Source organism: Panthera leo, chromosome E3 (genome assembly GCF_018350215.1).
Source record: "Panthera leo isolate Ple1 chromosome E3, P.leo_Ple1_pat1.1, whole genome shotgun sequence".
Taxonomy (NCBI): domain Eukaryota; kingdom Metazoa; phylum Chordata; class Mammalia; order Carnivora; family Felidae; genus Panthera; species Panthera leo.
Window position 1 is genome coordinate 8,651,967 of NC_056694.1, and position 27,848 is coordinate 8,679,814.

At 53.5% G+C, this 27,848-nt stretch overlaps 1 protein-coding gene across 1 annotated transcript in view; it reads left to right on the forward strand.

The window, feature by feature from the left end:
• Nucleotides 1-27,848, forward strand: part of CUX1 (cut like homeobox 1) — a 340,084-nt gene that overhangs the window by 258,710 nt on the left and 53,526 nt on the right. The window contains 2 exon segments of the mRNA XM_042921134.1: nucleotides 13,900-14,004; nucleotides 20,735-20,923. Coding sequence (XP_042777068.1) covers nucleotides 13,900-14,004; nucleotides 20,735-20,923 — 294 coding nt within the window.

A 27,848-nucleotide genomic window follows, 5' to 3' on the forward strand; every position in this document is an offset into this window, starting at 1 on the left:
ACCCGCCACCGTGTCCGGAGCGGAACATCACACAGTACAGCGGGGGGGCCCTAAACCCTCAGCTGCCTGGAAAGACTTGGGCCACCCTGCAGAACCCCTGACTTCCCCCCGGGGACTCCACAGAGCAGTAAAACATTCCACATTCACAAATGATGCTGCTGCTTTGGAGAGAAGGGCTCTCCTGTTTATTTCCTTTATGAGCGAGGAGACGCGCCCAGAGCTGGGGTGGATCTCAGCCCCAGGAGGCCACAGGCTGCGGCCTCTCCCCACTCAGTGCACAGCGGGGTAGCCACCCCAAGAGCACAGGAGAGCTTAGCGGTTTGCTTAGCGGTTTGCCTCGGGTGGCCTGGGCAGGCGCAGCCCCCCATAGGATGAAAACCCTCCCCGAATCTGCGGTCCCCGCATTCCACCTCGCGAGAGTTCCGCAGGCCAGCGGCCTCCTGGCGGCTGGCACTGCTGGCCCGCAGCTTGGCACGTGCCCTGGAAAGCGTGTCCTTGTCCATCCTGTCCGGTAAAAACACCCCGGAGTCTGACTGGAATACGGAAGTCCGTTCATGCATGGGAGCGATCCGGGGGTTTGTGGATGCCCTTTATTCCGGAAGGAAACTGTGCGGGTTCGGCGTTGCGCACTCAGACTCACCGCTGAGGATCCTGGGCCTGGGCCATAGAAGGCACGCAATAGAGAGGCACGGAATGAGTCACCTGAGCTAGAATCTTCGTGCGTTAGTTCTCCTGATCCTAGTAGTAACGGAGTCGCTGAACCCTCAGGGCAGCCCGCCAGGATCAGTGCTGTTACGACTCCCATCTTACAGACGAGGAAACTGAGGTCACGGCTGCTCAGGCACAGAGCCAGGGGTTGAGCCCGTGCTCCTCACCGCCACACCCAGAGCCAGGGACGCGGGACCGGCGTTCACTTGGCCTTTCCTGCAGACCGTCCCAGCTCCCAACGCACCCGCCCCCACAGCTCCTTGCTGTGAGGCACTATTTCTGCTTCACCTCACGAAGGCGCCTGAGCATTTGTTTACCTTTATTTGCTGAACGAATTTGCTTTGGCCCCTTTGCTTTTACACAGCACGGCTCAACTTTGCAGCGACCTTAACTCGGGAGTAGTTGCTGGAGAGAGTTGACCTTCTCCGCGAGACAGCTGCCATTTGCACATCTCAGATTTGTTCCCGGGCCCATCTTGGGCGTGCCCGTCGTTTTGATGGCACTTTGGGGTAGGCTCCAGTTTGTTAAACAGAGAGCCTCGTCCTGGGGGTATCGAGCCTGGCTGTCTCGTACCGTCTCCGAGGCAGCCCCCAGGAACTGAAGAAGTTTGGCGGGGTCGGTGCACTTGAAAGTACTGAGGGCCACCTGGAGGGATCTCAGTCCTGGGAGACACGAGGCAGGACTGTGGAGAAACGGGGCAACTCCGGAGTGACACTTGGTTCAGGTCCGGGAGTCTGGTATTTGCTGGCCATGTAGCCTCGGGCAAGTCTCTTAACTGCTTATATCTCTTTTAAAAAAGAAAAGGAAAAAAGCGAGATGAGCTCTGCAAACGGGCTAAGGGAGAGAGGAGTCAAAGTCACAGAGACAGAAAATGGAATCCTGGCTGCCAGGGGCCAGATGAGGGGGGATGGGGGCCTGTTTCATGGGTACAGAGTCTCGGCTCTGCGAGATGAAAAGCTTGTGGAGATTGGTCACACAACAACGTGAAAGTTCTTAACACTGCTGAAGCATACGCTTAAAAATTGGTTAAGACGGTGTATTTTATTTGTATTTTACCATCATTAAAATGTTTAATGTTTAAACCTTTTTTTATAACGTGAGAAAGAAGCGGAGGGAACGAGAACTGGTGGTTCTCTGCACGAGTGTTTTGAAGGTTAGAGGTTAAAACGCCCAAGTAAGAAGTAGGTCCATAGACAAACGTTAGCTTCCACAGTTGCCAAAGTAGCACTGATTTGACGGGAGAATTACAAAGTCCTGCGCTAGGGAAATGCCAGCATGGTGGGCACGGGAGAAGTATAGGGGAGTCCGGAGCGACAACTAAGGGTGAGCTGTAGCCTGATGATGTGGCTGCCAAGAGGCTGCATTAATAGAGATAGAGTTTCTAGAATGAAGGAGGTAGAGTCTCTGCATCGGTCTCCAGCAGTCCGGCCATGCCCAGGGAATTCCCATATGTCCTGGAAACCACACTGTGAGGAAAAGTGTGCCTGGAACGCACGGCCACGGCCAAACTTGGAGGCTTGGAGGCCAAGCTCGGAGGTTCCCTCGGAAGGAAACTACTCCAACGTAGAGAAGCCCTCTCTCAGTCCTGGCTCTCCAGAGGTTTCTGGAGCTGCCTGCCACCAGAGCTGTGAAGGCAGATGCGGGCCAGCCCTCACCGAGGGTGTGAGGTGTGGGAGCAGACACAGAGGAACAGAAGGAGGGATCGCGCTCGACGACTTGACGGGTTGACAAGGAGAAAAATTCCCCAGGTGGCCACGAGGAAGACGGTGTTACAGGTGGCACCGAAGGGCGCGGCGAGCTCTGCGGGTTCCAGGCCATTCCATAAGGCTAGGACGAGGGAGTGCTGGGTGGGAGAGTGGGCCCCCAGGAGGGGGTCTAGATCCAGGTTCGGGGGAGGGGCTCTGTCGGAGAACGGTGGAGAATCACCGGGAGCGAGGCATCGGACTTACGTTCTAGAAGGATCACCCTGGCGAAACATCAGAGAACGGATGAGAGCAGAGAGAACGGAAGCCAGGAGAGCCGTAAGCAGCTGTCGTGATACATCCGGGCCGCGATGACTCGGGCCTGAGCTGAGGTGGTCCGAGCGGAGAGGAGGCGGCGGGGCCGGAGGAGGGGCCGCCGGAGCCACGCGCCCGTGCAGGCGCAGCCAGACATCTGGTTCGGCCGCCTTTCCCATCAAGGGAGATCCCCAGGAGGAGCAATTTCCTAGTTCATTGGCATATAACATTATTTTTGCACCAGGTTTATAGTCAAAATGTTCTACCGAGACCTGACGCTGTTTTATCGCTGAAGCGCTCGTGTTTCTATCGTGGAAAAGCCGAAGAGCTGTAGGCGGCCGGCGGCCCCGGGTCCCGCTTACACCTGTTTGTTAAACTCCAAGGCGCTTGCACTAGTGCTCCGCCTTAATAGGGGGCAGTGAGGGTCCAGAACTTTCGAGACCTCGTGGTGAACAAGAAGCCACAACTCTGTGCTTCGCGACCGTGTCAAACCGTCTGGGGCCTCCGCCGTTCTGTCACTTGGCCAGCTGCGCCTTCACCTGGGAGCCCTTCCGAGTGGCTCTGGTGCGAGCGGCCGGCCGCACAGAGTCCCGGGGGGACGGCGAGGACGTCCTTTCGGTGAGTGGCCCTCTTCCCGCTAACCCGCCTGGTCCTGCTGGAGGAGACTGCCCCGCCGCGAGGGCCGCCCCTCGAAGTCTAGTTGGGAAGCCCGGTTCATCTTCACCGAGGCAAAGAGTCAAGGGTGGAGAAGATTGCAGAGAGCCACAGGAAAGGCATGGCACTTTCTTCCACCAGGGTTTCTGTGTTCCAGCGGGGAACACCTGGGCTGGAGTCCCAGACCCCCCTCCCCCCGCCGCCGTTTCCCAGCTGTGCGGCCTTGAACGAACCCCCAGGCTCCCAGTGTGTTTCCCCATCTATAGAATGAGGGTAGTAAGTCACACACCTGAGAGAACACTGCTGGAAAAACGCATTCGCTGAGGACATTTTAAAGACCTTTCTGGCTTTTTACTCAGTCCTACCGACTTTCTACCCGAGGATTCATGAATCGGGCGGCACCCCGTCTAGCAGGCAGAAAGGAGCTCTGAGAGGCTGTGCCAAATGGAAGGCTTTTCTAGGCAGAAAAGGGAAGGACAAGGAAAGAGTGGATTGCTTCAGGCAAGGTCACCTTCCTGCAGGGGCCGGGAGGGGCCTGTCCTGTGGGCAGATGACCTCACTAGCGCTGACCAGGAAATTCCCGATTGATGGGTTAAAGGTCACATTCCCAGGAGAGGCTGACACCGCAGCTAGGTTAAGATCTTGGTTTGCTTGGTTTGCTGACTTGGGGCTTGGCACAAGGGACTCCATTTGGGGCCTGTTGTCTCTTTTTTAACAGTTCCTCCCTTTTGTTTTTTTTTTTTTTTCTTTAATGTTTGCTTGTTTTGAAAGAGTGCGGGGGGAGGGGCAGAGAGAGAGAATCCCAAGCAGACTGCACTGTCAGCAGTGAGACGGATGCAGGGCTCAAACTCACGAACCGTGAGATCATGACCTGAGCGGAAATGGGGAGTCAGATGCTTAACCAGCTGAGCCATCCAGGTGCTCCAGCAAAATTCCCCCCTTTCGATCAGACCCTCATCCTGAGAGACGCGATCGAGATTTAAGGCATCAGTGCCATTTTGAGCCACCACTCTGTCGTTCTCGCAGCTTTGATCTGTGCGACATTCCCAGGTCATGGTGTTTTTGCAGAATTCCTGTGGTGGTCACAGGGTCACGACCTCAGGCTCACGGTTTCTCAGTGGGTCATTCTCTTTGTTCCTTTCCTGACATTCATTCCAGTCTTTGCGAGATCATTTGCTTGGCGGTTAGTGGTTTTGAACATGCGTTTAAAACTTTTGAGGGAAGACAGCGCACCAGGGAAGTTACTGTGATTATTAGAAGCAGGAGAATTCCCAGGGTCTGGAATGCACTTTGGAGCTGTGGTCCCCAAGACCCAAACTACTCAAAATCAAGGAAGTCAAAGAGAGATCCTGTTGAAAGAGTTGCTTGTCTAAGCCTGGCGGCTTGCTCCACTGTGGTTTTATGTAAATGAGTTTCTGCTTTCCCTGAAGTGTTCATCCAGGTGCATGAGTGATGTTGACCCCAGCACAGACCCCTCGTTCCGCCAGAACATGATCAAGGCCTATTGTCTTACCAGAACAACCTTGGCCAGAGAGCCTAAGGATCTTTGCTGAGCAGTTGTTGCTTAAGCAGCAGAGTGCCCGGTACTTTCATGAGTAAGGAGAGGTTCCTGGTCACAGCATCGTTTGAATTTCCTGCTAACCAGGGTAGTAGGCCCCAGCCGAAGGAAGCAGATCCTGACTCACAGAGACCTCCCAACGGGTCCTTCCCAACTCTAAATTCAGGGGCTGACCATGAGGCGTCTCGGTCTGTAGACAGTTAGGGGCACGTTCGATAACCCTAAGAGGCTCTGCCCAGTTATGTGCCAGCCAGCCAGGCCTTCGCGGGCCCAGGGAGAATGGTAACCACCCCCAGACAGAGATCAGTCCTGTCGGGGCACAAAGCATTCCCACTGAGGTGACGCCGTTAATGGCCAGGTAGGAGTTTTTTTTTATAACAAACCCAGCAGCCTGAAAGGCAAAGGTTTACCCCCCACCCCCAACCCAGAAATGGCCTAGGAGATAGGGATGATGGTGCTGCCTCCCCAGACAAATGCCAGATCCAGGAATGAAAAGGAAGAAGAAAGAGTTTCACATTCAGTTAAAGTCTGAGGTCTCCATCCAGCATCTTGGGCAGAAGCAGCCTACACAGATGTCCACTGCTTCTCTCCCCAGTCATTTGACGCAGAGGATCTCCAGTGATCCTACAAGACCAGCTGCCAGGGGGCGCCTTCTTCAGCTGTGAGATGCGTACGGAAGCTTCAGGTCCCTAGACCCTGGCTGCCATCCAAACAGGAGGACCTGGCCTAGTCGCTTCCAGGTCTCCCTCAGGGGCGGTCTTTGTTCCTAATGATTCCAAATCAGAAGGGTAGGAGAAAATTAGAAACGTTAGTTTCAAGGGTCAGGGTCAGGTACTTGAGGAAACTAGAAGTATTCAGGATCCAGTCCAGTTTTCGGGTCTATCACAAAACCTCAGAGACAATTAACAGGATTAGAATCTGATACCTACAAAGGTGCAAGCATCATTTTTCTCTCCGCGATTACCCCTATTCTTTTTGCACTACAGATAATCCCAGCAAAAGTAATTTTACATTCAGTTCGGCCTGATTAAGTGCAGCGAGAATAGTGACCGACCACGTAAGCTTCTCCATGGTTTCAAAGCTAGAACCATGTAAGCAAAGTACCAGGTTGACTTTTTTTTTTTTTTTTAAGGGGCTTTATTTATTGGGCCCATACAGTCAGCCTCAGTTCCTTGAAGCTGTCTGGTCATATCTGAGTCTAGGCCTGTCTCTCTCAAATACGGCAAGTGAGTCAAAGCCTTGGTAATACAGCCAATATTTCCAGTTGTGTCCTGTTACAAGGATAACACGTTCTCATTGAACTTATGCAAATAACTAATTATATTGCCATGAAAAGAAAACTTTAAAGTTTCTGAGTTCCAGAGGGATCAGCTCAGGAGAAAAAGTAAATGTTTCATCTTTGTTTACAAAGGTATACTTTACCAAATTGCTGTGTGAGAAAAGTTTCCTTCTATCTGGAAAAACGAAACATCAGTGTTTCAAACAGGAAGTCATAAAAATTACAGTCATCCTCCTCAGCTGGTCCATTTCCTTGTTATTAATCCTCATTCTGCTTGAATTCGGTTTTTCTTTTTTTTCCTCATTAGTTCTGAAAATTCTTACCCAGTTCAGTTTTATGACCTTGAACTTATCTGAAATCTGGACTTGTCAAAAGTTCTTTGCATGAAGCCCCGTGAAGACGAAACACTTTTGTAGGAAAACGTTTGCAAAAGCATCTGAGTAAGACAGTAACTTTCTGTAAATGACAGAGACTTAAAAGTGTCCATTGTTAAAGATCAGCTGAGAGTTCACTTGATAAGGAATTGTAGTTATTTCCGTGATGTATGACATTTTAAGATAATAACTGGAATCATGACATAATACCAGAACAAACAGATTTCTAGGAATGTCATGCAATTTCTGCAACTCTTACATACCTATACAAATAAAGAAGGTTTAGTATTATATTTTGACAACACTTCCTTTGTGATTTAACATACCAAATAAGCCAAGGTAGTTTAACATCTCCCTTTTTGTAAGGTGAGAGAACAAATCTGTTGAGACGTCCAAGGGCCTCTCTGAAAAATCTCAAAGTTAGTTGAAAGTTAAAAAGAGTTCATTTAGGGGCCCCAGGGTGGTTCAGTCCGTTAAGCATCTGACTTTGGCTCAGGTCACGATCTTGTGGCTTGTGAGTTTGCGTCCTGCATCGGGCTCTGGGCTGACAGCCCAGAGCCTGGAGCCTGCTTTGGATTCTGTGTTTCCCTCTCTCTCTGCTCCAACCCCCTTGCACTCAGTTTCTCTCTCAAAAATAAATAAACATTAAAAAACATTTTTTTAAAGGGTTCATTTAACATTTGATTCTTAGAAGTTTATTTAAAAAATCAAAAGATTTTAAAACACTTGGTCAAGTAGGATCATAGGTCACGGTGACACAATATTTACTCATCTATTTAACCACAGTGACGACTGAAGACCTTGAAGGCAAATACAGGAAGTTAAATAGTTGTTTAAAAATAAAAATAAATAAATATGTACATGCATAAATACATAAATAAACACATAAATAAATAAGTAAAACCTTAGCTCTTTTAATAGAGAAGACTCAGCTTTCTTAAGGAATCAAAGACCTAATAATAAAGACCCAGGAAATTATTTTTGACAAGACACAAAATCTTTGTTTTCCGGGCAGATAACTTAAAAGGTAAGGAAGAGCCTTTTACAATATCTTATCAAGAGCAACCAGGCGCCTGGGTGACTCAGTGGGTAAAGCGTCCAACTGCAACTCAGGTCATGATCTCACAGTTCGTGTTCAAGCCCCGCGTCGGGCTCTGGACTGACAGCTCAGAGCCTGGAGCCTGCTTTCGATTCTGTGTCTCCCTCTCTCTCTCTCTGCCCCTCCCCTGCTCATGCTGTCTCTCAAAAGTAAATAAAAACGTTAAAAACAATAAGAATTAAAAAAAGAGCAACCAATAGTTCAAGAAAACTTTGTCCTTTTTTAATTTTTTTAATATTTTTAAGTTTATCTTTTTTGAGAGAGAAGGAGAGAGACAATCCCAAGCAAGCTCCACGCTGTCAGCACAGAGCCCAACATGAGGCTCAGTCTCACAAATCATGAGATCATGACCTGAGCCGAAATCAAGAGTCAGACACTTAAGCGACTTAACCGCCACGCATGCATCCCAAACATTGTCCTTTTAAAAGAGAGAAAACCAAATTGTAATTTTGCACCGTATTGTTTTTGATGTTAAAAGCCATTTAACTTTATTAAATGTATTCTAATCGTAGCTGGCTTGACCAGACATGACCGTCTCTTTCCAAAGACTTATTTTCCACATATCTACAACTCTCTCTTTTACATTCAGATTTTGCCATACGTTTTCCCTCTTTCCCATTGTGAAATAAACAGCTTCACTTTAAGCCAAAATTTCTTTCTTTTCCCTCAACACAAAAGCCTTTCCTTTCCTCATACCTTCTTTGAGTAAAAACACACCTCTTACTTTCTTTACCTATGGAGATGTTTCCGTTATTATTTCCAGTAGCTTAATTACATATATTAGAATTTTTAACCCTTAGAAACTTTTCATTTCTAGTGGCAATGAAGAAGTAAGTTATTGGGAACTTTTACATCAGCATTCTGTGGCTCAGCCGATTTGTAAACGCAACGTATAATTTCTAGAAGCATACTTTCTCATAAATTTTTCAGTGTAGCACAAAACGTGTTTTACCGGTAGACCCAAATACCTTTGGTTCCTCCGTAAAAGGAAGCCAAGAGTGGATAAACCTGTGTTCCGTGATTAACCAGCCTCTTGCAACGAACCTCTCGGTGAAGCCACTTTGGAATTTGGAAGCATTTCGGAGGCTTCTGCTCACCAATTCAGTTGGTATCCTATTCTGTTTGTTTGATTTGGGGGCCCTGACTTTCAAGTGCCCTTCTTAAATGATCTTATCTAACTAGATCGTTCCTCATAATGGCCCTTGTAATTCTAGGTTGTTTTTAATAAGATTCTGCCATTTTTGCAGGTATTTGAAGTTTCTGAGACTATAGTTCCTAGACTTAAAATAAGTGGGTGGGCCAGGAGGTAGTATGCTTATCCTCAGAATTGTTATTACGGTTTTAGCTAAGCCTTTAGGTCTTTTGGAGCAAAACTAATATCTACAAGGGATAGGCCGCTGGGTTGGGAGTTGTGTGATGTTTAACAGTGTTACCTCGCCGCATTGAAGTTTTCTTGAGGTTGACGGGTTCCCTAGTGTCGCTGTCTGTAACCCATTTCTAACTCATCCTAATACAGGAGTCTTAGAGTTAGGTAGGTCTACAGAGGGACTCCAGTCACCAGCACAGGGCCACCTTGGGGCACATGGCAAGAAGTATCTCCTGTCTGGTGTATAGAGGACCTTTCTGACTTCCCTTCTGCAGAACCACTGAAGCAGGGTCACCTCTGGGGTTCTGGCTGTTCTCCAGAGTCGCGTGTGGGTATTGCCTAGAAGGATGACTTTGGTTGGTGTGCACTTTCCAAAGCAATGGAGTCCATCCCATAGGAAGGCTCACTTGTTGGCCTTGCCAGCCTCCCCCTCTCTTTTATCCCCTCCCTCCAGAGTACAGGGCCTTGTGGGGAGCAGGCCGAGAGGTCATCCCCCAGGAGAGCTTGCCTCCTCCTTGAAATTGTCCAAATGTGGGGTTATTTGCCCTTGAGCATGGTGGCCGGAAAAATGGCCCCAAAAGATGCCGCTTCCCAAACCCCACAACTTGTGAATATATTAGTGTACCTGGCAAAGGGGGGGTTAAGGCTGTTAACAGCGGACCTTGAGGTGGAGAGATGACCCAGGTGTGTGTGAGTGCACCCGGTATAATCACAGGGTCCCCAGAGGCAGAAGAGTCCACGTCAGGGTGATAGGCTGGTTTTGAAGATGGAGGAAGGGGCCACTGCCAAGGAGTCTGGGTGGCCTCCAGAAGCAAGGAGCGGTAGGAAAACAGATTCTCCCCCAGAGCCTCGGCAACCCAGTCCTGCCCACACCTTGATCTTAGCCCAGTGAGCCCCAGTGCAGACTCCGAACAAAGATAATAAATTTGTGTTGCTAAAATCAACTGAATTTGTAGTAATTCGTTCCAGCAGCCTTAGCAACGTAATTCAAGGAGGGCTGCCTGCTAACAGACCCCTGTTCCGGTCCAGGGCCCACCTCTGGGACGCCGTGGGTCTACCTGGAGGCTCAGTCCATTGCCGGCTCGTGTGGCTGCTCGGTCACTGGAGAGACTTGCTCATCTCTGGTGGCCCCGAGCCTGGGTTTTCATGGCGACACATACAGAGGGGGACAAGACACAAAGACCGGGACCAAGATGGAAGAACACTGGATCCGACACCCAACACCACCACCACTGTTGAAAACCAGGGACCCCCAAAGGCTACACCTGAAATGGGTAAACTGGGAAACGGATTGGATTCCGACTTGTCTCAACCATGGTACCGGGAGGAGAAGACACGCCTCCCTAGAGAACGCCCAACCAGAGCCGCCTTTACGTGGGCCTGGAGCCTGCGGCCCACACCAGGTTGTGTCTGGCCTCGCCAGCCCTTCCCATGAGCCTTCACTGGCCCCACCAGCCGCAGCCACCCGGGGGCTCTGCCCTTGCCCGCTCTCTCTGTCCCACCCCGCCATGCCTCTCCTCCACATTTTATGAATCAAATTTTTCAGACTTGAAGACCTGGAAATAGCTGTCAGCATCGTATATTCACATTCTAATGTGTCCGACTTCAGGGGCGGAGCTTAGGGAAAAGCTTTCTTATACTGCCCCTCCTGGGGCCCTTCAGGACCCCTTGAGGAGCTGGGGCGGGGGGACTCCCCTTAGGCCTTCCTTTAGGATGAGGAGATACCCCGGACACACCGTTTGGGCTGCCCTTCCCAAGACGCAGAGCTGTGACTTGGGCCAGCCGGTGTCACACGCGTGGGTATTGTCACTTCTTTCTGGTATCGTGACTGACAGAATTCTTGAAACAAAGTGCTTCCAGCCACCTCCCGCCTTCCAAGCGACTGCTGAAGACCGCCTACAGTGTCTGGTCATCTTTCCTGTTTGATTAGACCCCTGTCCCCACAAGGTGGGCACTGTTAGGCCCTTGGCTCGTGTTACCTCTTGGGTCCTCCGTTGGCCTGTGAGAGCCGGTGAGGCGGCTGCTTTCGTGTTTGTATCCAGGTTACCGGCAGATGCGGGCCGTGTCCCCATTCATTCGTGTGACCTCCTCCCTCGCTGTCACCTGTGCTCTCGGTGTTTACTCTCCCCTCCCAGGGAAGTACCGAAAGTAAGCAACAGCCAGCAAAGGAAGCGTCTCAGGGGAGCAGCTCAGGCTTGGCGAGGCGCCGTTCTCATCACGGGGTGGCCCCTCGATCACCCCCGGGTGATCTGCCAGCCAGAACCGCGGCCTCGTCCCCGCAGCTTTGCCTGAGCCGGGCGGGTTGGAGCGGGGGAGCCCGTCACCGGACACAAGGAGTCAGGGGTCTCGTGGCAGCCGCGGCTCCGTGTCTGGGGTTCCGGGTCAGAAAACACCACCGCCTTCCGCCTGCCATGGCTGATGCCAGTTCTTAGAAACCCTTCATCCGGTTGGGTCGCCGTCCTCGGGAAGACGGAGGCCCTGCAAACAGGTGATCGCGCGGCACTGACCCAGCCCAGCGCCCCTTCTTTTCTGTCTCAGCGCCGGCGATGGGCCTGAATTTCCAACTGCAGGAACTAATTCCGCCCGACTGCTCCCACTCCATCCTTCAGCTGCTCTTAGGCCTGCTTTTCCTTTTTTTTTTTTTTTTTAGTCTTCTTTGTGCCTGTTTAGCTGCACAAGCCACCTCAACTGTTTTGTGTTGTGTTGTGTTGTTTTTGATGTCCTCGGGGCGTAAATCCTAAACAAATCCTAAAAATTCCAAATCGTTAAAACGCTGCCCTAAAGTAACCAAGTCAAGCCAAGTGAGCAAAGGCCGTGACCAGCATGGACAGGCCACAGAGTGACTCTGCACACGAACTTGGAAACAGAACGAGGTGCAGAAGCTCCGGAGAAATTCCACAAGCCGAGGAGAAAATCCTCAACAGCCAGATCCCTTGTTCCATGAGCCGCCCAGCTTGGGGGGCGGGGGGCGGGGGGCAGCTAAATGCCCGTATGAGAGCCTTGCCGTGAACCCGTCGCCCGGGCCTGCCTGAGCTCTGCTGGTTCCAGAACACTCCCAGGCGGGGCAGGGTGGTGGTGTGGCCTCACTGGCTGCCCCCGGAACAGCTTCTCCACTCGGCTGAGGAATAGTTTTCCTAGTCAGAGATATTAGAAACATGTCAAAGAACACCTCCTTCCTGGCAGAGTTGTAGAGATTTTATGCCCCAGGGTTCTGCCTACCAGCAAAGGAAGGGAAAACTTTTCAGTAGTAACAACACGATTATCGGAAAAACTCGGAGGGGCGCATCTGGAACTCTTCCTCACTGAAGAGGAGACTCTCTGCAGAAAGTGAACCAGAAATCACCCCTGCTATCGTCGCCACGCCGGTCACGTTGTCGCCTTTCCCGACAGGCTGCTCCGGATTCTGTTTGGAGCAGAGCGTGGGCGGCGTCTGTGTGAGCTCAGCAGGGCCTGGCCAGGCGCCATGTGAATTAGATGGGGTGAGGCTCCGGGCGCCCCTGGAGAAGCAAGGCAGGCGGCCATCAGCACCAATTTCTGTTGCCGTTAGAAATACCCGAATTTGTCTGCGCGCAGAGATAGATTTCGCAGAACGATCGTGCGTCAGAGAACCGCTCCAGGCCGCCGGACCCGTCCGCCCCTCCCTCCGCCCGCCCCCTTGATCCGGCTCACTCCCCGATTCCCTTCAGTTCTTTCAGCAATTAGTTGACACGTGCTGTCACGCCGCAAAATCGGAAAACACACAGAATAGCCCTGCTCGGCCGGGCTTTCCTCGTTCATCTCTTCTGTCGGCGCCGACGTGAGGCCGGTGGAAAGAAGCGGCGCGCGATCTCCCAGCCCACACGCCCAGGACTGCCTGCCGTTGTCCCCCCGTCTCAGAGTTCCGTCTGCCTCGTGATTGTAGAATCGGGACGAGCACGTTCGCGAGACGCTTGCGGATGAGCTGTGTGTACGGTATACTTCGGCGGACGCTAATCCCCGCGAGGTCCCTGAGAAGGTGACTGTGTCCCCAGTTCTGGCGGGGACGGTGGAGGCGTCGTGGGCAGAGGTAACTTGCCCCGGTTGCGCCGCTCTCCCCGGCGCCTTCGCGGGCGGCGGGCACTGGCGTGTCCCAGTCTCGTCCGGTGGGAAATCCTGCTTTGCCGTCCGGTAGCATTGGTCGCCTCGTCTGGGAATGACCTGCAAAGAACACAGGGGTCCACCCTTTCCTCCTCGGCCCCCTTCCTGCGGTTGGCTCCTCACCCCGAGTGGGCCCGGCCGCCCTCCCGCCTGCGGCCCCGGGTTGCCCTGGCTGCCTGGGGGTGCCGGCCTCGGCCGGCTTGGTCAGGTGAAGGGTTAAATGTGTTGAAATAAGCCTGGCCCTCACAAAAGAAGTGACATTTACACCCTGGACGTTTATGGAAATACTTGCCGAAGGAAAACAACCACAACATTGTGCGTGTTTTTAGGAAGAGAACGGCCAAAGTGTCTTTAATTCACTGTTTACCCGTGAGAATTACTCCCAGGAGTGATCCTGCAATAAAATCTTCTTGGTCTATGAGAATAGAGAGAAATTGAATCAAAAGACTCTATTTCCACTTGTATTTATTCAGTCTGGGAAATTCAGTGGGCCGGAGCATTAGTATCAGCAGGGGATTCCTTGCTCCTAGCGTTAAATTACTGTCATAATCGCTCAATTATTTCTTCCTTGTACTGTTTAAAATAAAAATCCATCACATTCTATGTTTTTTTTCTAGCATTTATTAGGTTGAGTGTTTAGGAAAATCAATTATAGTCAGTCAGGCATGAATTGATGAATGTTCTTGTAATAATTGTCAGTTGTTAAACTGAATGTACTTTCTCTTCTCACTCTTTTCATTTCCTTCAGAGGGCAGAGGTGGCTCAGAGAGAGGCAGAGACCTTGAGGGAACAGCTCTCGTCGGCCAACCACTCTCTCCAGCTGGCCTCGCAGATCCAGAAGGCGCCGGACGTGGTGGGTAGCCCGGCCCCGTGGGGACTCTGTGCGCCTCGCGTCTGCACCTCTGTGCTACAGCTGCTTGCCTTTGCTCACGAATGTTGCATCTGGGGGAAAATAGTTGAACCGGTGCTGTGTTGGTCGGGAATGCTTCGGACAGCCTGGGGACGGGACTCGTTAGGGTCAGAGGAAGGACTATGCCGATGGCGCATCAGTGCTACCTGGTCGCCAGCCCAGCGTGGAGGCCGAGGCGGGAGATCCCCCTCACTCCCAGAGGGAGTGCCTTCCTGGCTAGGCCTGTGGGGAGACGGCTGGCAGGGGGGTGGGGGTGTGAAACAAGAGCCTTGCCAGAATCACATTGGAAAATCGGAGGTTTGGTCTCCACCTCGATGTGTCCTTCCAGAGTGAGAAAACAGTTGGCGATGAGCAGGGCGGGCCAAAGAAGTAATAACACAGTTAACGCGCTCTGAGTCTGCGTAATGGCAGAATCTCTCTGGAAGTGCCAGCATTCCGAAGGAGCGAGGCACTCGTCTCGGTCCTTTCTTTGCTTCTGGATTTTTCTAAGATTAGCAAAAATTGTTCTTAGCCGGAACTTTTCCCAGCTCGAGCAAGGCAGCTTGGACCTATCAGATTACAGGCTCTCGCCTTCTGGCTCTGAGCAGTGACTTAGGGCAGCACGGAATTAAGACCCGGATATTGGAGCCACGCCCCTGGGGTCAGACGCGCCTTCTAGCTGTGTGTCTTGGGGCAAGGAACTTGCCTTCCCTGAGCCTGCGTTTCATCACTGGTTTTGTAAGGGTTCCAGGACATTCTTACGAGCAAATAGTTTAGAACAAGGCCTGACCTGTAATCTGTGTCATTCGGCTTCAGCGGTTCCTCTTACTTCGCCTGGCCTCACCGTCTCTGATCCGGGAGCCCTGGGTTCAAAGCGCTGACTCATAACCTGTTTACTCACAGACCTCAGGTAGTCAAACTTGTGCAGCGTCCGTGTCCTCGTGTGCAGAGTAGGAGTGAGTGGCCCTGAGGCCCTTCAGCTCCTGTCACCTGTGGTGGGTGAAGTATGCTTATAAGTGTCCTTTTCTTTAACAAAGAGTTACAGGGTGCGTGCCGTGTGCCAGGACCCGCAGTGGACGGTGGGAGAGCAGGGGGGTGGTGGGGGAGGCGCCAGGCCCTTCCAGAGAGGGCACAGTCTAACCAGGAGCCTTGCTGCTGTGATAACTCACACGTCGGTCGGACAGCCATTCTTCCACTTCACCTGTGAGGCGGGTGTTTCATTTCTTTACCTAGATGAGGAAGCGGAAGTTCTGGACTGTGAACCCCTTGCCCCAGAACGCTGGGCCCCGCAGGGGCTAAGCCGGGACTCGACTGGGTCTTTGTAAAATTATTCCCTAGGAGCAAACCTAAAGCAGAGTTTTAGTGCTAGGACCCCTTTATATGAATGGATTTTCGGGCACCCAGTTGGCTCAGTCGGTTAAGCATCCGACTTCGGCTCAGGTCATGATCTCTCAGTTGGTGCTCAAGCCCCACATCCGGCTCTGTGCTGACAGCTCAGAGCCTGGAGCCTGCTTCGGATTCTGTGTCTCCCTCTCTCTGTGCCCCTCCCCTGCTCACACTCCATATACCTCTCTCTCTCTCTCTCTCTCTCTCTCTGTCTCTCAAAAAAAAAAAAAAAGCGTTAAAAAAATTAAAAAAAAAAAAGAATGGGTTTTCATATTCTTTCCTTAAGTTAACGTTTAATTTTTGAAATTAATTAATTAATTAGGGGCACCTGATGACTCAGTCGGTTAAATGTCCGACTTTGGCTCAAGACGTGATCTCACGGTTCATGAGTTCAAGCCCCGCATTGGACTCTCAGCTAGCAGTGAGCCCACCTCGCGTACTCTGTCCTGCTCTCTGTGTCCCTCCCCCACTTGCGCGCCCTCTCCCTCTCTCAGAAATAAACATTTAAAAAAAATCATTTAAAATAATATTAATTAATTAATTAATATTAAATAAAACATGAGTTAAGTGTTTCCGAAAACAGAAAAATTCTTCACTCAAGGGGCCATCCCAACTTCCCGGACCCTGATACTCATTTTACCTGACGTGTCCCATGGGCTCCGTCTCCGTCCCCTGATCCAAGTGTACCTCCCTGGACCCAGCGCCACGCTGAGGCAAGGGGAAGCCCTCGAGGAAGGAGCCGGTCTGGCGTCTCTCAGCCTCTGCGGTCACCTTGGGTTCTCTCGAGAAAGCTGTCCATCCTCCATGTCTGCACGGGGCTCCTGAGCTAAAGGTTTTTGATTGAAGGGCTTTCTGGCACCATCCCGGACCGTGGCAACCAAAACATTTCAGGAGGAAATGAATGTTTTCGCAGGTAGAGTCAGTTGTGGGTCCTTGAGGCGCTTAAACACTTCATCATGGGCTAAGTGCAGTGTTTACATGGCTCCGGTTCAGCCTTCCAGGAGCGGGCCTGCCAGGGCTCCCCCGGGTGTGCGTTCCCAGTAGCTCCGGCCCCAGCCCCAGCCGGTCGGGGAGCAAACATAGGAAACGGGGCCAGCGGGAAAATATCTGTTGGGCTTGGCTGGCAGGACTCGGCAGAGAAACAGTACAGTCTATAGATCTAGCAGAAGCCAAAACCGACCCGTGGGGTGTCTTAACGGAATCGCCTGTTCTGGAAGGCGAGCCGTCTCTCGGCGAGCTGTAGCTCTGCGTCAGGGGCCTCACCGGGGCTTTATATGGTTGTCCCGTTTATGCCTCGAGACACCGCGGTCATTAGAGGTAGGTTTTATTATCCTCGTTTTACAAGTAAGGGAACGGGCTCAGAGGAGTTAAGTAATGTGCCCAAGGTCACAGAGCTAGAAAACGCCCAAGCAAAATTTGATCCTAGGTTGTCCTACTCCAGAGCGCATTCTTTCTCCCCCACGTCAAGCTACTCTCCTTCGTGTGCGCTGAATGAGACGGGACATATTCAGGTCCTTTGTCGAGTATTTATAGACCAGTATTAGTCCAGGGCTCTGGGACACCGCCTCAGGCCACCCCTTGAACCTAAACAAACCGTCACAGGAGAAAACGCATCTAGCAGGCGAACCTACCGGGTGACTCTGCCGGATGGAGTCTGCCTACTTTGGCCACTTGGTGTTGGCAGAAAGGCGGGGGGTCGGTAGGAAAGAGAAGTAAGACTCAGGTGCCTGTGGCCTCATCTTTCCCCTGCGGGAGTAAATGTAAGTAAGGTATTAGCCTAGGTTCAGGCATCTGTCTCTGAGTCTCGGGTCCTAGGTGCACCTTCGTTTCACAGTTCGATTTTCCCTGATTTTCCCTGTCTTGCATGGGGCTCTGGCATCTCATCCCTATTTGATATGGAAACGGCCGCCGGGTAGAAGAGGTCATTATGTAGCTTATCCAGGACTCAGACGCAGGCAGCTGGGGAGAGAGGGGAGGTGAACGGGGTTCAAAGGGACAGAACTCATTGGGGTCCTCCACCAATAGCTTCTGCTTTTATGTTCATTTAAGTTGTGTTGTTTTGTGGTTTTTTTGGTTTTTTTTTGGAGAGAGACAGAGACCGTGTGAGTGGGGGAAGGGCAGAGAGAATCCCAAGCGGGCTCCGTGCTGCCAGCTCCAGAGCCCCACGTGGGCCTCAGGCTCACAAAACTGTGAGACCATGACCTTGAGCTGAAATCAAGAGTCAGACGCTTAACTGACTGAACCACCCAGGCACCCTCTTTTTATAATGTTTATTTATTTTGTTAATGTTTAGTTTAGAGAGAGTGCAAGTGGAAGAGGGGCAGAGAGAGGGGGACAGAGAATCTGAAGCGGGCTCCACGCTGTCAGCACAAAGCCCGATGTGGGGCTCAAATTCACAAACCTCGGATCGAGACCTGAGCCAAAGTCAGACATTCAAAAACATTCTAATGTTTTTAGACTCTGCAGAGTATTTTCACATCCTCTCCTGGCTCCTGAGCTGTCAGAGCCCCCACCCCCAAGACCTGGCACCCGTGAAGAGCGTAGGACCCCCTCTGGGTCGTGGAAGCCCAGAGCCGTGGGTACGTCCCTGCTGGGACAGACTCTGGGGACCTGGTTGTGGTGCCCACCCGGGCCTCTTGTCAGACTTGGAAAAGTCAGTTTCTGTTCCTTCCTTGAGAGGCTTGTCCGAGCCAGAGTCCTGACCCTGAACCCCATCAGACTCGCCGGGGAGTTTCCTGGGTCCTACCCCACGCTCCCTGAGCCTGTGTCTCCAGGGCTGAGCCCAGAACCCATACGTTTTCTGAAGCCCCCAAGTGATTCGAGTGCAACTGAATTGAGGCCCAGACGCACACGAGGGAGCCGGCGGTGCTGACCCTCCTTGTGACCGTCTCCTGGGCCCTTGTCTGCTTCTTCCTATCTCCCTTGTGTCTTCATGATGGGACAGCCAGGAAGTGAGCCACGTTTGGGCTTCAAGTAGAATGCTCTTTTCTGTCTCATTTCCAAGGTCTTACTGATTTGGGTGGATGATCTCATCTCATTTAGCTTATGTAAGACACAAATGGCTTTGGCTGTGTTATGAATGAGGAATCTGGCCTGGGTGCCTGAGACATAGTTGATGTGCCCAAGGTCACACGGCCAGCTTGTGGCGAGGCCAGACTAGGACCCTGGAGTGGAGTAGATGGCCCTCTGGGACTACCTGCCCCCAGGTCCCCAGCCTGAATCCAGGTTCAGCAGTGAGAGCTGCTGTTTTTACACATATCATGTGAGCCACTGATCCCTGGTCTGTGAACTTGCACTTGCCCATTTAAAATCCCGGATCCCCCCTTGTGGCTCGTTTTACCAGCTCTCCCTAAGAGCACTCGAAACCGTTGTTATGGCTGGCATCCCTCAGGTTGGAAAATTGATAAATAAATTAGATATTGTGGCTCAGTCTTTACCCCCCATAAGTCTGACCTCCCCAGATATCCCTTGCATTGTGTCCCCAAGCCCGCCACCTCAAGGTGCCTCTGGCCACCCTTCTGAGCAGTCGGTCACCATCAGGTGGCAGCAGGCTCGGTCCTTTTCAAGCTGGCCTCGGCATCAGTCACTCCCCCTTATGCCCTGTCCCTGCTCTTTCTGACCCCTCTGCCCTCCTGTGGTGCCCCCGCCCTCAAATGGAGCCCCTCTTCCTTCTGACAACTCCTGCCAACCCTCCACCCCCGCCTCTCCCTCTCACGGCTCCCAGGTGTTTCTGTCACTAGTGTCCCAGGCTCTAACCCCTGGCGTTGCCAGGAGGACTTGTCTCGGGTCCCCGTGTCTCCTGACCTTGGTTGTTGGCTGGCGTGGTGCTCCCCAAACTCTCTGTGGCCAAGGACGGCTTGTTTGCTTATTCACTGCCGATCCATTGCAGACCGATGGTTTTACAAAAGACAGTAAGAGCGTCACAGCCGTGGCAAACTGCTGTACAAGTTTCTAAATGCTCAGTCTGCATTTCTCTGCGTGTCTCACTGTATCAGCAACAGTCTGTGAGCTGGCACCAGGCCACGGAGCGCACTCTGGACAGAGCTGATCTGCACGCGCCCTTTAAATAAGCTGGCGGGAAGACGCTCGCTAGGGCCATGTGCACATCTGCCAGAAGTCAGGAGGAAATGAACCCACTTTATAATACGACACAAACCAAAGAAACAGAAAAGAGTCACTCCTTTACACACAGAACTTGACATTCTTAAGTGACAAAAGTCCTTAATTTCCTGGGGAGGGTCAGTAGATATGAAAAATTATTTCTCTGACGACGGGCTGTCCCCCAACGTGAGAAGTCGGTGACCAGCGCATCGTGCGTGGGACGGATTGGCTGCACATCCCGGCTGGGGCTGTAGCCGCTAGTGTTTTCCATCCCCGTGAAATGGGGGCACCCGGGCGGCTCGGTCAATTGAGCGTCTGACTCTTGGTTTCAGTTCAGGGCATGATCTCACGGCTCGTGGGTCTGGAGCTCCGCATCGGGCTCTGTGCTGGCAGTGTGGAGGCTGCTTGGGATTCTCTCTCTCCCTCTCTGTCTGCCCCTCCCCTGCTCATGCCCCCAGCACACAGCTGGACCCTTTCTGTCACCTTATTCAGATCTTTGCACAGGTGTCACAATGTCAACGGGGCTTTTCCTGACCATCTTATTAAAACCCCACTGCCGGGGCACCGGGGTGGCTCAGGCCGTTAAGCTTCTGGCTCGGGTCATGATCTCACGGTCCGTGGGTCCAAGCCCCCTGTCAGGCTCTGCGCTTGTGGTGCAGAGCCTGCTTAGGCGTCTCTGTCTCTGTCTCTTTCTCTCTCTCTGCCCCTCCCCCACTTGCGTGCACGTGTGCGCGTGCTCTCTCTCTCTCTCTCTCTCAAAAATAAATACACTTTAAAAAAACGCAAATCAGTAAAACCCCACCACCTGGCCCAAGTCTGACCCCGGGCCCCGCCCCCGCTTCAGTCTCCTGATGGCCTGGTTGCCGCCCTACACGCTTATGCTGTCAGCCAACACATCTGATGCGGCTCGCACGCCCAGCCTCCTCCCGCTGGCTGGATGCTCCGTAACGACAGGGACCGTTGTCCTGTGCTCACTGTACGCCCGGCTCCTGGTGGGCACCCAGTAAATCCTTGTCCGCCAGCCGAATCCAGGCGCATTTGCCGTGCAGACAGGAAGGTGGTGCAGGGAGGGTGTTGGCGGGTCCGGGCGGAGGCAGGAGGTCACGCCTCACCCTGAGCTCACCACCCGCATCCCTCCACCTGCGTGTTCTTGCCCAAGCCCTGCCCGAACCCCGGGTGGCTTTGTCATTTCCTTTCTCCTCCGCAGGAGCAGGCCATAGAGGTGCTGACCCGCTCCAGCCTGGAAGTGGAGTTGGCCGCCAAAGAGCGGGAGATCGCCCAGCTGGTGGAGGACGTGCAGAGACTCCAGGCCAGCCTCACGAAGCTGCGGGAGAACTCGGCCAGCCAGATCTCCCAGCTCGAGCAGCAGCTGAGTGCCAAGAACAGCACGCTCAAAGTAAGGGCGCCGAGGGGGCCGCGGGCCGAGGGAGGGCTGGACCCGCGCGCCTGCCCGCTGCCCCGCCTTCCTCCGCACACGGCCCGGGGGTGGGGGGGGGGGGGGGGGGGGCGACTGGCGCGGCGCTTCTGGCTCCCCTCTGACACCCACAGCCCCTCAGTGGGTTGCTTCTGTCCCCGGCATCGGGGGCACGTGCCGGGTATAGTGACCGTGGCGGGAGCCCTTGTCCCAGAGGCCACCTTATTCGTTTGCCCCGTCTCGGCTGTTGCAATGAGTAGATCTCATGCTTGCAATCTGCACGGGTCCCGGTGAGAATTTGTTCTCCGTCAGGAAGCCAGAGTGAGCGCTTAGGTTGTTCTTGGTCTGAACTCCAACCGTCAACAAGCGTTTTTCCCTCCTGTGGGAACAGTGAGGATCCCCTGGACACGTCTGTCAGAAGCCTGGGTGCACCGGGGCCGTCAGGTCTTTCTGGAGAGCATCTTGTCTGGAACTGACCGCAAGTAGGGCAACCTTGAGCCTCCATGAGGGAGCTAGAAGCAGGGTCCTGGGGCCCAAGACGGGGAGAGTGCCTTTGGACCCTTACCAGCTCTTGCCTGGACAGCACTGCCCTCGATGGGCCATCCCTTGCAGGCAGCTTGGTAGAAGGGGGCTTGGTAGAAGGCCCCGTCCCGCGCCCACCCGTGGCCATGCTTCCCAGCCCGGGATGTCAGACTGCCACTTCGTGCACTTGCTGGTGAAGGGTTGGTCACAAGCTGTCTGCACAGACGTGCCCTTCGTTCGTCCAGCTCAGCTTTTGAAAAATAATTGCACTTGATTTCACCCTAGGTCTGTGGTGCACCAGAGAGCCATGGGGCCTCCTCAGAGGTAGCTTGTTTGACGCTCAGTGACACGACTAGTGACGTGTGGGCCCAGCTCCCGGGCCAGATGTGCCCCCGCTCCACCGTGCCTCCCCAGCCTGGGCGATGCCCTCCCGGGCCTCCCGCCCTGCCCCGCGTGTGCGTGCAGAGCACATGAATGACGGCCGAGCACAGCCGTCCATATACTAAATGCGGTACGTCCAGATGAGTCATACAAAAACATCAGGAAAACTTTTTCTTATAGAAAGTACTTCCAGGACGTAGTTAGGCCCGTTTGGATTTTTTTATAAAACTGACATTTTCCTTCCCAGCGCATGACCGTGTCTCTGACCCAGAGCCGAGTTTCCAACAGGTTCTGTGCTCCCGGCAGCTTGCTGGCCTGACCTCGCTGACTCAGGGCCCCCACCGTATTTCCCCCTGGTCTCTTCCTGGCCCCTTCGGGGTGCATTTCACTCCCTGTCCGAGGAACCGCTGGGTGCCTGGGCCCCTCGGAAGAGCCGGTCCTGCCGGCTTTGGGGAGAGGGTTGAGGACCCGTGGCATTTATTTCTTCTGAGTTTCTTACTCTCCCATCAGCCTGCCCAGTGAGCACTAGCACTCATTTTTTATTTCTAGATTAAATTTAATTTTCTCATGTTATAGCCATTTCTGACCCCAGCAGTGGCATTATTATTAGATAATTTGCCTTTCTCTCCTTTGTTACAGTTAAGGGGTCTGACTCAGATACAATCCCGCATTTGACTATGAGAGGGAGGCTATAGACCTTACATTTTTTATTATAGAGCAATTTCTTCTAAATCAGTTAACGTTTTAATGTTTGCCTTCTCAAAAAAAAAAAAATGAAACGCAGTTTCACAAATTAATGTTCTTTATCCGTATCTTGGGGGAATTCTTTAATACGGTGCAGTTAATGAAACAATTTGGCAATACTTCTTCCAAAATTACCGCTCCCTTATCTTCATCTGATCTAATAATCAAAACATATCCTCTAGTAACAAGACTCTGATTCTAATTATCTTAACCCCTTGTCACCAGGAGTGAAGATCTCCCCAATATTGAACCCGCACGCAAAAGGCATCAGCATCCCCCAAAGAACACCTCTATGCCTCCCTCACCCAAAGGAACGAGGTTAATTGAACCAGTTCCCTTCCCGGGGCTTTTTTTTTTTTTTCCCTAATGTGTATAATTTATAGTCTCAAATCTAAACTAAACAGCAATACAATTATGAAGAAAATAGGAATGAGACCTGTCAAATGGGCAGCTTGCTGCTTCCGCAGTGGTGGCAGGGGGCGGGTCTCCGACCCAGCAGCGGTCCCTCGGAAGCAGCCAGGAGCTGCACCTGAGCTTGCCCTGGGGCTTTCCTTTCTTCCTCCTCCCTCTCCCGCCCCACCGCAGCCTTTTCCTTCTTGGGCCGTGTCATTCAGCTCTGGGGGACCCTGGGACGTGGCGCGTGGGGCTCGAATCGGGACCGCCGCTTGAGGATGCTGAGGCTTCCGGCCCGGCTCAGCTGCTTGACATCGGGCGTGGTTTTGCCATGCATGTTGGCGATGGTCTTTGAGACAGATGCTCCTGTGCCTGATGGCAGTCACTGGTGGGGTGTGGGGCTGATCCCACAGGGCACAAGGCATAACGGGCAGAGCCTTTACGCTGCGGCTTCTTGGGGTTTCTCGACCAGTACAGTACTTCTTGGTGGTAGCACTGAAATGGACCGGATCTGGGGACTCACTGGTTCGCTTTCTCTGACACCTTGAAACTCTCCATCTCTCGCAACCAGTATTTCCTCCCTTTGCCTCAACGATCGATTGGCAACTGTGCGAGGATAAATGGACAGGTGGATGTTTTCCAGTCTCTCTTCCCGCCGTGCTCTGCTTTCTCGAGCCAGATTCACCCTAAACGCATCGCTCTCCACGCGCAGCGGCATACCCTCTAGTCTTAGATGGCGAAACACGCTCAGACGTGGGTGATGTTTCTTCCTGTCTCATCTGACAAGTGCTCAAGCACAGTGCCACTTGTCCGGGCCAATTCTGTATTTGTAATTAATGAACTAACCCGACTGCCATTACAAGCCGGCTATTTTCGATAACTCTATTCTGTGGTCTTCTGTTGGAGCACTTCAATACGGAGGCAGTATAATTAGGCAGTCACCTGCACTCTCCTTGCTAAAGCACAGAAAATAAAGCTCCCGATAAATAGCTTCCATTTAAAATGGCTATTTATAAGAAAGGCTAGCTAAAAGAATGCCATTCTCCCATTAGGAGAAGGTATATTTTTTAAAGATGAGTACTTCCCACTAAGGGGGTGGTGGGCAGGTGTATTAGCATCTTCCGGGGGGGGGGGGGGGGCTGTCTGCAAACCACATGCCTCCCCAACTCTCTGTTCCCCTCACCCCCATCTCCTGCAAGGTCCTGCTGAGCCACCGTGGAGCTCGCCTTGTCCCTCGGGGGGTTGGGCCAGGAAAAAAGAAACAACCACTTCCGTAGACTCACTTGGGGCCTTTGATCCTGGACGCTGCCTCTTTGGCACGTAGGTTCCCTCGCCCGGCAGCGGATTTACTCTGCGCTGAGGCCGCCTTCCGTCCTGTTTCGGTGAGCGTCCCATCGATGTCTCGGGCTCACCACACGAGCAGGCGTGATGGTGATCCGGTCTCACGGAGGAGGTCACTGAGGTGAGGAGAGGCCCGTGCACGCGCCTGCCCGCCAGCAGGACTGACTTAGCCTGGATGGCACAGGCGAGCCCGACAGCAGGGAGCCCGGGACCGAGCTCCCCACAGCCTTGTCCTGGCTGGATCTTGAAGACAGTGTGAGCACAGAGTCAGGGAGAGGAAAGAAGGAGGTTTCCGTGGGGAAGAGGAGGCAAAGGTGGCCCCGGTGCAGGAAGCAGAGGCGATCTGCGTGGCCGCAGTGGCGAGGCCCCGGGAGAGAGCACGCTGGACTCAGTCTCTGAAAACCTGAGGGGCCCCATGCTAGCGGCCTCGAGGTCCACGTGAGGATTGAGGTAGGAGCGGGAGGCCACAGGTGGGCTCCTCCAGAGTGGCTGTAAACCCGGACCCATCACTGGAAACGTTTTCAGGAGCTGATCACTTACGGGAACCTACGACGCGTCCTCTTGGCAGGACACCCGTGCCCCCGGCCACCTGGAGATGGACCGAGGCGTTTCACCTGCAGGCCGCCCCCGGATCGCGGCACACCTAGCTGACCACGACGGGCAACGTCCAGGCGGCCTGAGCACGGAGCCTGGGCCCTCCTGGTCTGTGATGGCGCCATTCCGTGAGAAGGAGTTGGCCGCCTAGGTCACACCTGGACCACAGCTCGTGGAAACTGGCAGTGACCCGTGCCGGGAGCGAGCCCTCCAGTATAACTGTCACTCCCCCTCCACGGCCTGGCCTTGTGCCCGCGGGCCCTCTGGGCTTCCCCCCACCCCGCCACACCCAGCATCTGTAGGTCCTAAATTCGCGTGGGAACCGTGGAGACCAAATGGGCTCCCCGTGCAGGTGGAATCCTAAGCCTGGACCTCAGACATGCAGTGTCTACCTGAGGGCCTGGGCCTCAGACCCCCCCCCCGTCCCCGCCGCCCCCCACCGCCACCGCCCTGGACCGGGAGCCCGGTCACACCTCCTCATTCGTGACTGGTGGTCCCCGTGAAGACAGGGGTCACACCCTGATGCCCCTGGCCGGCGCTGTCGCTCCTAAGAAAACACGGCTGAAAGCCTGGCTCTGACCATCCCTGGAGGAAAGACGGAGGCGTCTGCCCACGGCAGCGCCCCCACCTGCCCGGCCCACCGTCTCTTTTGGGGCAGAGATACGTTACTGCCCGACCCCTGCTGTGGCAGCCAGAAGAAGGGCCTTGCCGAGGGTCTCTGCCTCAGAGGCCCCTTCATTTGGCAGCCCTAAAACGGGGCAGGCGTGACAGAACTTGAGTAAGAGGCGTCTTTTATAAACGTGGCACCCGTCTGCCACACGCCGGTATGCCTTGCGTTTCAAATTAAATTTCCTTAATTCTTCAAGGCTTAGCCAGGTTCTTAAGCACTTCCTCTGGATAATTAATTCGTCTAGCAATTCAAGATAATTTGACGAGCACCTCCTGAGCTCCCGGAACGACATGTATGCTCCCTGTCGCTGAACGGACGTGACCCACGTCACGTGGTCCTCTCAGAGGGGCACTTGTGTGTCCTGCGTGTCCTCGCCGCGGCCCTTTGAAAACCCGTCATCCAGATGAGGAGCGTGAGGCCCGGCAGGCGTGAGCCCCTCACCCAGGGGGACACCCTTGCAGGCCAGGGGTGGGCCAGCAGCCCGTCTCTGACCCTTGACCTTTTCTCACCTCTCTGTGAAAGCCCAGGCGGGTTCCTTCGCCAAACACCTTTTCGGGAAGATACCCTGGTTCCCAGATGCTGCACACACTAGACGCACTGCCTGCCTGCCACGGCACTTCACGGCCAGCGCTGCCCCGGGCACCCGTGCTCCTCCTCCGTGGGTCTGCCGGGGAGCTGGGATGTGGCGAACTCCATAAGGGGCGCCCCTGGATTCAGAACCGGAGAGTCCCTCCCAGAATCATGCAGTCTATTCAGTACCACCCCCCAGGGTTAAAGTCCTAGCAACCACGGGAACGGTAACAACCATTTGCGAAGCGTTTTGCCACGTGCCATGCACTTAGCATTATTTCCTCCAGTCCTCGCCAAACCACTATACCGTGTGCACCAAGACCCCCATTTTATACATGAAGAAACTGAGTTCAGTGTCTTGTTAAATAAAGGTCACCCCGCCACTAAGTGGCAGAGCCAGGCCTTGGCCCTGACCTGTCGGGCTCCGGAGCCCAGGCTTCCAGTGAGCGCCTGGCCTGGCCTCCGCACACGCACCTTCTCGGTTCCTCCTGGAATTACCGACAGGTGCGGCCGGCCTCTGCTCTAACTAGGTCTGATGGTAGAACCCAGTGACACGTTTGCTCTCTGGGCAGACAGCCACCTCTGCAGAAGCGATGCCAACATTAAATGAGATCGCGTTTGGGGCACGGAACCCGGCCCACCCCGAGGAGCACCAGCGAAATCGGAGCGGAGCCTTCCTCCACAGAGAACGACAGACGGAGCACCTGTTGCCTTTCCAGATTGAGAGTTTTGGAAACTAGACTTCGCAGGCACCCAGCAGGGAGTTTCTGGTCTGAAGCCCAAGCAGAAGACCATTGATCTTTTTTTCCACGGTGGGCATATGTGGTACCACAGGCCGTGTGCCTCCTGCCCCTTCACGCCACTACGAGTATGGCTCTGGGGACATCGCACTCCCCAGAGACCGTGGTGAAGACGGGCTCGAGGTGCTCACGGGTCAGGACAGGCTCTGTCAGGCGGCCCCGCCAGCCCGCATCCAATCATCTGCCCGAAGAAATGAACATCAGAGGTTTACAGATGCGGTCTTGGGTTCTTCTTGATTAAGATGCCCCCAGGGGGGTGACAAATTTCAGCAAAAGCTATTCAGTTCTCAGCGAAAAATGTCACATCCAACCAAGTTACACAGCTCCAGTCCTAAAACCTTCTAATTAGGGCCCATCACAGGTCTGCAAAGCCATGCTCCCTGGGAGGCTGGGCCGTGATGACAGCCCCACATCAAAGGCCCTGTGGCGCCTCATCTGCACCAGGACCTTGCCCCGTGCTCTTCTGCTTGGCCCTTTGAGGTCGTTGCTGCCCTTCCCGTATTTCACAGATGAAACACTCATTACCGAGCCCCAAGGTGTCCAGCTCATGAGTGACGGAACTGACTCCAGGTTCCGTGCCGCACCGGGTTCGGAAGCGCTCCGTATTTTCCCCTCTCCCTGCCCTCCCTCCTGTCTGTCTCGTGTTCCCTGAACACGACCGAGTTGTGCGTGTGTCCCAAATCCAGCATCCCTGACCTCCGGCCTGGTACCAGATCACCTTTTGTCTGGGAGTGCTCCCTGCACTCGATCGTAGGGGAGTGAAATAAGCGCTTCTTCAAGAGACCTGCAGAGACCCTGGTGTGGGAATATGACTGTATGCTACCCCCCCCCCCGCCCCCCCGCCGTTTGACTGGGACGAGAAACCGTTAGGAAGTTGACAAGGGGTCATAAA